This window comes from Salmo trutta, chromosome 17 (assembly GCF_901001165.1).
Source record: "Salmo trutta chromosome 17, fSalTru1.1, whole genome shotgun sequence".
In the NCBI taxonomy this organism is placed as follows: domain Eukaryota; kingdom Metazoa; phylum Chordata; class Actinopteri; order Salmoniformes; family Salmonidae; genus Salmo; species Salmo trutta.
Window position 1 is genome coordinate 51,769,568 of NC_042973.1, and position 11,024 is coordinate 51,780,591.

At 43.7% G+C, this 11,024-nt stretch overlaps 1 protein-coding gene across 1 annotated transcript; it reads left to right on the top strand.

The window, feature by feature from the left end:
• The first annotated feature begins 822 nt into the window (after positions 1 to 822).
• On the top strand, positions 823 to 3,604 carry LOC115152375 (pseudouridine kinase). Its single transcript, XM_029697189.1, has 7 exons — positions 823 to 925; positions 1,284 to 1,404; positions 2,151 to 2,258; positions 2,462 to 2,544; positions 2,665 to 2,759; positions 2,936 to 3,064; positions 3,462 to 3,604. Exons 3-7 carry the CDS (start codon positions 2,188 to 2,190, stop codon positions 3,540 to 3,542), a joined length of 459 nt encoding a protein of 152 aa, XP_029553049.1. The 5' UTR covers positions 823 to 925; positions 1,284 to 1,404; positions 2,151 to 2,187; the 3' UTR covers positions 3,543 to 3,604.
• Positions 3,605 to 11,024: the final 7,420 nt, after the last annotated feature.

The following is an 11,024-nucleotide window of genomic DNA, read 5'->3' on the forward strand; positions in this document are numbered from 1 at the left end:
AACGCAAGAAAATCTGAAAAAAGTCAAGCCTTCCCTGTAGCTCAGTTGGTGGAGCATGGTGTTTGCAATGTCAGGGTTGTGGGTTCAATTCCCATGGGGGGCCAGCACAGAAAAAAAAAATGTATGAAATTGTATGAAATATATGCATTCACTACTGTAAGTTGCTCTGGATAAGAGTGTCTGCTAAATGACTAAAATGTAATACTTTCCGATTCTGGATTCTGATTTCTTTATTCTGCTGTCAGTGTTTCCCTAAGAGATTCTGAGTTGAGATTGCTGAGGAGAGTTTCTGCTCAATTCCTGAGACATGGCATCTCAACATTTCATAGTAGATTATGCATCTAATGCATCATGTTGCAATTAAATGTTGAATTTGTTTTAATTGTCATAATTTGCTGTTGTACGTTTATATTATCTAGATTTCTGAAAAAAATGCATGCTTATTATTTTCCCTAGATGGTCTCTTCAGAGTCCACCTGTCAGTATTCCAGGCGTTGGCAGAATACAGGCCGGTGGTGGTGCTAGAGAGCACCAATATTACCCATGGCATTCCCTACCCACACAGCGTGAGGTACAGTACAAGAGGCCACACAAACAAACATGTCCAAAAGAGAACCATTTTGTTTAACAAAGTTCCTGATGTAAAGCTGTTGTGCATGTTGTTTATGTCACAAAAAAAATGCACTTTCAGTATTTTATATACTATTTCATTGAGGTTATTTCTACTGGTATCCTTTGTTTATTCATAGTTAGTATTGGCAGTTGCTAAGTATCACAGTTTTGCCTCATTCAGCACAGCCAAAGAGTTGGAGGCCATAGTAAGGGGGGAGCGTACATGTAGGGTTGTCCTCAGAAGAACTTGACTGCCTAGCCCAGAGTAAGACGTCGCTGAAAGTGTCCCGACGAGACCTGCCCTATGCCATCAGTAAGGTGATACACCTGTCCACCTGTCAAGGTTTGGACAAACAACTGAAAAGTCAGTCAATTTAGTCTTTTTCACTTTAAATACCTTGCTTGCCGCACTGGTGTGTGTGTGCATGCGTGTGTGTTCTCCAAGGTCTCTGTGGTGGCACCACTGTATCAGGAACCATAATAGCAGCATACAAGAGCTGGCATCCCTGTCTTTGTCAACTGACTCAAAATGGCTGTTATTTAGTCAGGATCATTATAAGCTGATAATACGACACTATAAGGAGTCTTAAATCTTACATTGTCATCAATTGTACAATGTATTGCAACTGCTTCATAATGTATCATACCTGTCTCTTTCTCCTGACCTACAGCAGGTACTCTGTCCTTGGGTCTACAGAGCGACCTGCTATTAGCTGTACCCATCACTGAGGAGCATGCAGCAGCCGGCCAACAGATTGAGGGCGCTATACCGACAGCACTGGCAGAGGCCAAGTAAGGAATGCATTAGGCTTAAAAGGATGTTCCACTCAAAATAGAACATAAAATGATTTTTCATGTTGCCTATAGCTGAATCCCCATGTTTTTGGATATGTATTTTGCTTAATTGATAGTGATTGATAGTGATATTGTGTTTTGTCAGTATCGCTATAGAGCCCCATTCACTGAGCACTTAGTCTTTTGGTTCTCATGGTCTGTCTGTGCTCATGTTGTTTTTCTGAACGGTTATTTCCTGATCTCTAGATAGCTGCTTGCATGGCTGACGTCACAGGAAGTCTCTTTATCAGAGTCTCTTTGTGGTTGCACTAACACGAGGAAAAAAATGGAAGTTTCAGTATTTCACCTTAGTGACACGATTATGTCTCTGTTTCCTTCTAATTCCCCCTCTGGTGCTCAAGGTATTAGAATAAAAGATGTCACGCCCCCTTCATCCTTCAAAAGGTCAACGAATTGACCAGAGGAAAGTCTGTCCTAGCTAGTAACCTTCTCAGATCAATACCGTGACACAAGAAACTGTGGTAGAGGTAGAGAGGTAGAGAGATCATATCAAAGAGTCAGTCTCAGTGTAAGGTTAGAAATTGTGAAAAAAGGTAATGATCTGACATATTGTTGTTCTTAAAAAAGATATATATATATTTCTACATCTAACTTTATACGTCTGAACTTTTGTGTCATCATTACATTGAGGTCCCTTAACCTCATATTCCCAAAGATATCGCTCTCATACATAATTTTGGCAGGTTGGGCAGGCAGATAGCCTGTGCACTGTCTGAACGAATGCAGAAGAAGAGGACTATTACTGGTCTTCACGTGAAAGAGGAAGAGAAAGATTCTGACTATCAAAAATTGTGAGCACTAGTTTTTTTTTAAATCATAGGTGGTGTGAACGTGGATTTTATTGCAGTGGGGAAAACAGAATAGCTTGTGGTACGTTCACAGAAGCTCACACAAGCTTCACATAGGCTTACATCAAACACACTGTACTGTATACTGTAGGCTTATGTCTATAACATTCAGATTATGTTAATGTAATGGGTTTATTTGATTGCAGACATAACTACTTTTATATTTCACATTTGGACAAAGGAATACTGGAATTGTTGGCCTTTGGTGGAGTAGGAAGGAACCTTGCTGGTTCGTTCTAATTTCATGATCTGCAAAACTTCAACTGTTTATGAGGATGTGGTGTACAAATATTACATTGAGTTAAGGAAGTTTTAATGTTGAGTTCTCTTGGGATGTTTTTCCCAACAGACTCTCTGAACAGAATGGGACAAAGACCTCTGTTCATCTCAGCCATTGGAACTGACTCTCACAGTGATGCTGTACTGAACTACTCTCAGCACATGGTACATATGCAAAGAAGTTTAAGAGTGGTGTTGTGTTCTCTTATTTCAACTCTAAATCGGGCCCTTAATGAGGGGTAACAACTGTTTGTTATGACCAAATGCAAAGCAGAATGAATCCCTCTCCCATAGTATTCCGGCGTGACATTAAATTGCTGTTTCTTCTTGTTTTACCTAAGAGCACCAGTGACGTCGCCAGGCTTCAGGAGCAGAGGAACACAACTTATTGTGCTGTGATGACTGAGAACGGTGACCTGAGTCTCGGATTGGGCGACATGCTCAACCGCCAGCGAATCACAGAACAGTATGTGAGTATTTCTGAAGCAGGTACGAGAGACATCAAAGTCTACACATATCACGTTGTTGTTGTTGTTGATATATTTTTTGTTGTTGTTGTTGAGAATAGCAGCGAAATAATAACAACTTTGCCCCGGACCAAATTGGAGGGAATGTCTAAATATTTCTACAAACAGGTGTCCCAGTTTGAGGAAAACCTTTCATGGGTTTTCTCTCGTGTGTCTGTATGGCAACCACAATCGACACTCGTCAATAGTGATCGATCACCATTTTTTCCCCATCAGTGTCACACCCTGATCTGTCTCACCTGTCTTTGTGCTGGTCTCCTCCACCAGGTGTCTCCTATCTCCCCTCATTATCCCCAGTGTATTAATACCTGCGTATTCTGTTTGTCTGTTGCCACTTTAGCTTGTCCCGTCAAGTCCTACCAGCGTGTTCCCTGTCCTTTCTGCCTGTCCTGATCCTGCCCGCTGTCCTGTACCTGCCTGACTCTGATTTGGATTACAACCCTTTGCCTGCCCCTTGAACTATAATAAACGCTGAGACTCGTACTATCTGCCTCCTGTGTCTGCATCCGGGTCTTAGCCTGAGTCGTGATAATCAGTGCATGTCTGTTTAATCAGGGTCCATTCACAAAAAATCTGAGTAGGAGTGCTGATCTAGGATCAGGTCCACCCTCTCCGTATTATCCTTTTCTCTATGATTTAAAAGGCTAAACTGATCCTATATCAACAGCACTCTATCTCTGAGATGCTTTATACATACGGACCCTGATCTGATAAACTTGTGTTGCAGTGTGGTTTGAGCCAACTAATTCTGACAAGGCATACAATCATCTCCTGTCAGAAAGCTGGAAGGCCCTGGCCTATACCTCCCGCCACCTGGCTGAGCTGTGTACCATGAATAAGACATTAGGCCTTCCAAAACCTTCAGGTAGATGCAATACTTCAGCAAATGCTGTACTTGGATCATTTCTAATGCCTGTATGGCTTAAGGACAACAAAGTCAAGGTATTGGAGTGGCCATCACAAAGCCCTGACCTCAATCCCATAGAAAATGTGTGGGCAGAACTGAAAAGGCGTGTGCGAGCAAGGAGGCCTACAAACCTGACTCAGTTTCACCAGCTCTGTCAGGAGGAATGGGCCAAAATTCACCCAACTTATTGTGGGAAGCTTGTGGAAGGCTACCCAAAACATTTGACCCAAGTAAAACAATTTAAAGGCAATGCTACCAAATACTAATTGAGTGTATGTAAACTTCTGACCCACTGGGAATGCGATGAAATAAAAAGAATCTGAAATAAATCATGATCTCTACTATTATTCAGACATTTCACATTCTTAAAATAAAGTGGTGATCCTAACTGACCTAAGACAGGGAACCTTTACTAGGATTAAATGTCAGGAATTGTGAAAAACTGAGTTTAAATGTATTTGGCTAAGGTGTATGTGAACTTCCGACTTCAACTGTATATATTTTTGCTTTTGTTTAATAACATTTTTAAATATAATAATAATTACCCTACCAACTAACCCTATACCCATTAAATCCCATCATCTTATTCCACTACTTTGACCCTATCTGATCCTACCCTAGGCCAATGACCTGAGAAGACGGGACACTACTACTCAACATACCCTGTAACTCTACTGAAGTCAAATCACGTACCCCAAAGTACCTCTCTGACGCTTTCACCAAATCAAATCAAATCAAATTTATTTATATAGCCCTTCGTACATCAGCTGAAATCTCAAAGTGCTGTACAGAAACCCAGCCTAAAACCCCAAACAGCAAGCAATGCATGTGAAAGAAGCACGGTGGCTGGGAAAAACTCCCTAGGAAAAACTCCTGAGAAAGGCCAAAAACCTAGGAAGAAACCTAGAGAGGAACCAGGCTATGAGGGGTGGCCAGTCCTCTTCTGGCTGTGCCGGGTGGATATTATAACAGAACATGGTCAAGATGTTAAAATGTTCGTAAATGACCAGCATGGTCAAATAATAATAATCATAGTAATTGTCGAGGGTGCAACAAGCACGTCCGGTGAACAGGTCAGGGTTCCGTAGCCGCAGGCAGAACAGTTGAAACTGGAGCAGCAGCATGGCCAGGTGGACTGGGGACAGCAAGGAGTCATCATGCCAGGTAGTCCTAGGGCTCAGGTCCTCCGAGAGAAAGAAAGAAACAAAGAGAGAATTAGAGAGAGCATATTTACATTCACACAGGACACCGGATAAGACAAGAGAATACTCCAGATGTAACAGACTGACCCTAGCCCCCCGACACATAAACTACTGCAGCATAAATACTGGAGGCTGAGACAGGAGGGATCAGAAGACACTGTGGCCCCATCCGATGATACCCCCGGACAGGGCCAAACAGGCAGGATATAACCCCACCCACTTTGCCAAAGCACAGCCCCCACACCACTAGAGGGATATCTACAACCACCAACTTACCGTCCGAAGACAAGGCCGAGTATAGCCCACAAAGATGTCCGCCACGGCACAACCCAAGGGGGGGGCGCCAACCCAGACAGGAAGACCACGTCAGTGGCTCAACCTACTCAAGTGACGCACCCCTCCCATGGACGGCATGGAAGAACACCAGTAAGTCAGTGACTCAGCCCCTGTAAAAGGGTTAGAGGCAGAGAATCCCAGTGGGAAGAGGGGAACCGACAAGGCAGAGACAGCAAGGGCGGTTCGTTGCTCCAGCCTTTCCGTTCACCTTCACACTCCTGGGCCAGACTATACTTAATCATAGGACCTACTGAAGAGATAAGTCTTCAGTAAAGACTTAAAGGTTGAGACTGAGTCTGCGTCTCTCACATGGGTAGGCAGACCATTCCATAAAAATGGAGCTCTATAGGAGAAAGCCCTACCTCCAGCCGTTTGCTTAGAAATTCTAGGGACAATTAGGAGGCCTGCGTCTTGTGACCGTAGCGTACGTGTAGGTATGTACGGCAGGACCAAATCGGAAAGATAGGTAGGAGCAAGCCCATGTAATGCTTTGTAGGTTAGCAGTAAAACCTTGAAATCAGCCCTTGCCTTAACAGGAAGCCAGTGTAGGGAAGCTAGCACTGGAGTAATATGATCAAATTTTTTGGTTCTAGTCAGGATTCTAGCAGCCGTATTTAGCACTAACTGAAGTTTGTTTAGTGCTTTATCCGGGTAGCCGGAAAGTAGAGCATTGCAGTAGTCGAGCCTAGAAGTAACAAAAGCATGGATTAATTTTTCTGCGTCATTTTTGGACAGAAAGTTTCTGATTTTTGCAATGTTACGTAGATGGAAAAAAGCTGTCCTTGAAGCAGTCTTGATATGTTCTTCAAAAGAGAGATCAGGGTCCAGAGTAACGCCGAGGTCCTTCACAGTTTTATTTGAGACGACTGTACAACCATCCAGATTAATTGTCAGATTCAACAGAAGATCTCTTTGTTTCTTGGGACCTAGGACAAGCATCTCTGTTTTGTCCGAGTTTAAAAGTAGAAAATTTGCAGCCATCCACTTCCTTATGTCTGAAACACAGGCTTCTAGCGAGAGCAATTTTGGGGCTTCACCATGTTTCATTGAAATGTACAGCTGTGTGTCGTCCGCATAGCAGTGAAATTTAACATTATGTTTTCGAATGACATCCCCAAGAGGTAAAATATATAGTGAAAACAATAGTGGTCCTAGAACGGAACCTTGAGGAACACCGAAATTTACAATTGATTTGTCAGAGGACGAACCATTCACAGAGACAAACTGATATCTTTCCGACAGATAAGATCTAAACCAGGCCAGAACTTGTCCATGTAGACCAATTTGGGTTTCCAATCTCTCCAAAAGAATGTGGTGATCGATGGTATCAAAAGCGGCACTAAGATCTAGGAGCATGAGGACAGATGCAGAGCCTCGGTCTGACGTCATTAAAAGGTCATTTACCACCTTCACAAGTGCAGTCTCAGTGCTATGATGGGGTCTAAAACCAGACTGAAGCGTTTCGTATACATTGTTTGTCTTCAGGAAGGCAGTGAGTTGCTGCGCAACAACTTTTTCTAAAATTTTTGAGAGGAATGGAAGATTCGATATAGGCCGATAGTTTTTTATAATTTCTGGGTCAAGATTCGGCTTTTTCAAGAGAGGCTTTATTACTGCCACTTTTAGTGAGCTTGGTACACATCCGGTGGATAGAGAGCCGTTTATTATGTTCAACATAGGAGGGCCAAGCACAGGAAGCAGCTCTTTCAGTAGTTTAGTTGGAATAGGGTCCAGTATGCAGCTTGAGGGTTTGGAGGCCATGATTATTTTCATCATTGTGTCAAGAGATATAGTACTAAAACACTTTAGTATCTCCCTTGAGCCAAGGTCCTGGCAGAGTTGTGCAGACTCTGGACAATGAAGCCCTGGAGGAATACCCAGATTTAAAGAGGAGTCCGTAATTTGCTTTCTAATGATCATGATCTTTTCCTCAAAAAAGTTCATAAATTTATTACTGCTGAAGTGAAAGCCATCCTCCATTTGCGAATGCTGCTTTTTAGTTAGCTTTGCGACAGTGTCAAAAAGAAATTTCGGATTGTTCTTATTTTCCTCAATTAAGTTGGAAAAATAGGATGATCGTGCAGCAGTGAGGGCTCTTCGATACTGCACGGTACTGTCTTTCCAAGCTAGTCGGAAGACTTCCAGTTTAGTGTGGCGCCATTTCCGTTCCAATTTTCTGGAAGCTTGCTTCAGAGCTCGTGTATTTTCTGTATACCAGGGAGCTAGTTTCTTATGACAGATGTTTTTAATTTTTAGGGGTGCAACTGCATCTAGGGTATTGCGCAAGGTTGAATTGAGTTCCTCGGTTAGGTGGTTAACTGATTCTTGTCCTCTGACGTCCTTGGGTAGGCAGAGGGAGTCTGGAAGGGCATCAAGGAATCTTTGGGTTGTCTGAGAATTTATAGCACGACTTTTAATCTTCCTTGGTTGGGGTCTGAGCAGATTATTTGTTGCAATTGTAAACGCAATAAAATGGTGGTCCGATAATCCAGGATTATGAGGAAAAACATTAAGATCCACAACATTTATTCCATGGGACAAAACTAGGTCCAGAGTATGACTGTGGCAGTGAGTAGGTCCAGAGACATGTTGGACAAAACCCACTGAGTCGATGATGGCTCCGAAAGCCTTTTGGAGTGGGTCTGTGGACTTTTCCATGTGAATGTTAAAGTCACCAAAAATTAGAATATTATCTGCTATGACTACAAGATCCGATAGGAATTCAGGGAACTCAGTAAGGAACACTGCATATGGCCCAGGAGGCCTGTAAACAGTAGCTATAAAAAGTGATTGAGTAGGCTGCATAGATTTCATGACTAGAAGCTCAAAAGACGAAAACGTCATTGTTTTTTTTTTTGTAAATTGAAATTTGCTATCGTAAATGTTAGCAACACCTCCGCCTTTGCCGGATGCACGGGGGGTTTGGTCACTAGTGTAACCAGGGGGTGAGGCCTCATTTAACACAGTAAATTCATCAGGCTTAAGCCATGTTTCAGTCAGGCCAATCACATCAAGATTATGATCAGTGATTAGTTCATTGACTATAACTGCCTTGGAAGTGAGGGATCTAACATTAAGTAACCCAATTTTGAGATGTGAAGTATCACAATCTCTTTCAATAATGGCAGGAATGGAGGAGGTCTTTATACTAGTAAGATTACTGAAGCGAACACCGCCATTTTTAATTTTGCCCAACCAAGATCGAGGCACAGACACGGTCTCAATGGAGAAAGCTGAGCTGACTACGCTAACTGTGCTAGTGGCAGACTCCACTAAGCTGGCAGGCTGGCTAACAGCCTGTTGCCTGGCCTGCACCCTATTTCATTGTGGAGCTAGAGGAGTTAGAGCCCTGTCTATGTTCGTAGATAAGATGAGAGCACCCCTCCAGCTAGGATGGAGTCCGTCACTCCTCAGCAGGCCAGGCTTGGTCCTGTTTGTGGGTGAATCCCAGAAAGAGGGCCAGTTATCTACAAATTCTATCTTTTGGGAGGGGCAGAAAACAGTTTTCATCCAGCGATTGAGTTGTGAGACTCTGCTGTAGAGCTCATCACTCCCCCTAACTGGGAGGGGGCCAGAGACAATTACTCGATGCCGACACATCTTTCTAGCTGATTTACACGCTGAAGCTATATTGCGCTTGGTGACCTCTGACTGTTTCATCCTAACATCGTTGGTGCCGACGTGGATAACAATATCTCTATACTCTCTACACTCGCCAGTTTTAGCTTTAGCCAGCACCGTCTTTAGATTAGCCTTAACGTCGGTAGCCCTGCCCCCTGGTAAACAGTGTATGATCGCTGGATGATTAGTTTTAAGTCTAATACTGCGGGTAATGGAGTCGCCAATGACTAGGGTTTTCAATTTGTCAGAGCTAATGGTGGGAGCCGTCGGCGTCTCAGACCCCACAACGGGAGGAGCAGAGACCAGAGAAGTCTCGGCCTCCGACTCCGACTCGCTTAACGGGGAGAACCGGTTGAAAGTTTCTGTCGGCTGAATAAGCGACACCGGTTGAGCATTCCTACAGCGTTTCCCTCCAGAAGCCATGAGAAAGATGTCCGGCTGCGGGGACCGTGCGAGGGGGTTTATACTAACGTTACTATCTGTACTTACTGGTGGCACAGACGCTGTTTCATCCTTTCCTACACTGAAATGACCCTTGCCTAACGATTGCGTCTGAAGCTGGGCTTGCAGCACAGCTATCCTTGCCGTAAGGCGATCGTTCTCCTGTATATTATGAGTACAACGACTGCAATTAGAAGGCATCATGTTAATGTTACTTAGCTTCGGCTGTTTGAAGTCCTGACGAACCATGTCCAGATAAAACCTCCGGGGTAGGAAAGTTGAATGAAAAAAAAAAGTTGAGTGAGGGAAAAAGTAAAAATATACGGTAATGAAAAAGTAAAAACCGTCAGGTAGCAAAGTAAAAACGGCAACAAAAACGCACAACAGCGTAAACAAGTCTGCAAGTTGTGACCGGAAACAGGAAACACCACAACGTCTATTTTCTGTGATTTACTTTCCATTTCTGTGGTACAGTTGATAACCATTGCTGTGAACGCTAAGAAGCCAACCTTACTGAAGCATAAATCACTCATTGACCTATGCCTCTGTGCTGGCACCAATCTACTATTCACAGGGTTCCTCTCAGAATCCCTCACCCTCGACCCATCCTCCTCTACTTTCTTCATTGCCTCAGCATACCTTCTGCACTACTTTGACTCTGGCCACCTCAACCTGCCTCTCTCGCACCCGACACTTCCGATCCCCACCAACATGGGCACCCCTACAGTTGACACACAAAACTTTATCCACCGAATCTACACAATCCTCTACCCCATGCCCTCCTGCACACTTCCCATATCTTGGAATCTCCCTCCTACACACTGCTGTGACATGACCATAAACGTTGCACCTGAAACAGTGCAGTGGATTCGCCACAAACGCTCTAACAGGATAACTGATATATCCTAACCTGACCTTGTTGAGTAAAGACTCTGACTGAAAACTCAAAAGGACTGACAGTGACTCTTCTGTTTCACCACGCTCACTACCGGGTCTGCGTCACACTAAACGGTGGGCGTCACAAACACCGTGAATCTTAAACTTCAATTACTCCCCCTTCACACTTAACGCTACCCCAGAAAGCACTCCTTTCAATGGTGCCCTATTCCTAAGAGCAAAGCAAGAAACTGATCTTCACCCAAGTTGCGTCGCACGAGGCGCCTGCTCCCTCTGATTTGAAGAAAGCCCACTTCGGGTTACGTTCCTTGACTCAACAGCACCCACCATCTTTTCCACCCAACCTGAAACCATCCATGGGATCAGCAAAAAGGCCTGGTTCCATCCTCTTCAAAACTCTCACTCCCACTGGACCGAATGTACTCTTTATCATAACTATGTCCATCAATGCAACTTGACACCAATCTTCCTCGACATACCCTCTTCAACAGATTCAAAC

Coding starts and splice junctions, on each gene's coding strand:
- LOC115152375 (XM_029697189.1), top strand. CDS start 2,188: ATGCAGAAGAAGAGGACTATTACTGGTCTTCACGTGAAAGAGGAAGAG. Junction 2,760..2,935: donor TGAACTACTCTCAGCACATG/GTACATATGCAA, acceptor GTTTTACCTAAG/AGCACCAGTGACGTCGCCAG. Junction 3,065..3,461: donor AGCGAATCACAGAACAGTAT/GTGAGTATTTCT, acceptor TTGCCACTTTAG/CTTGTCCCGTCAAGTCCTAC.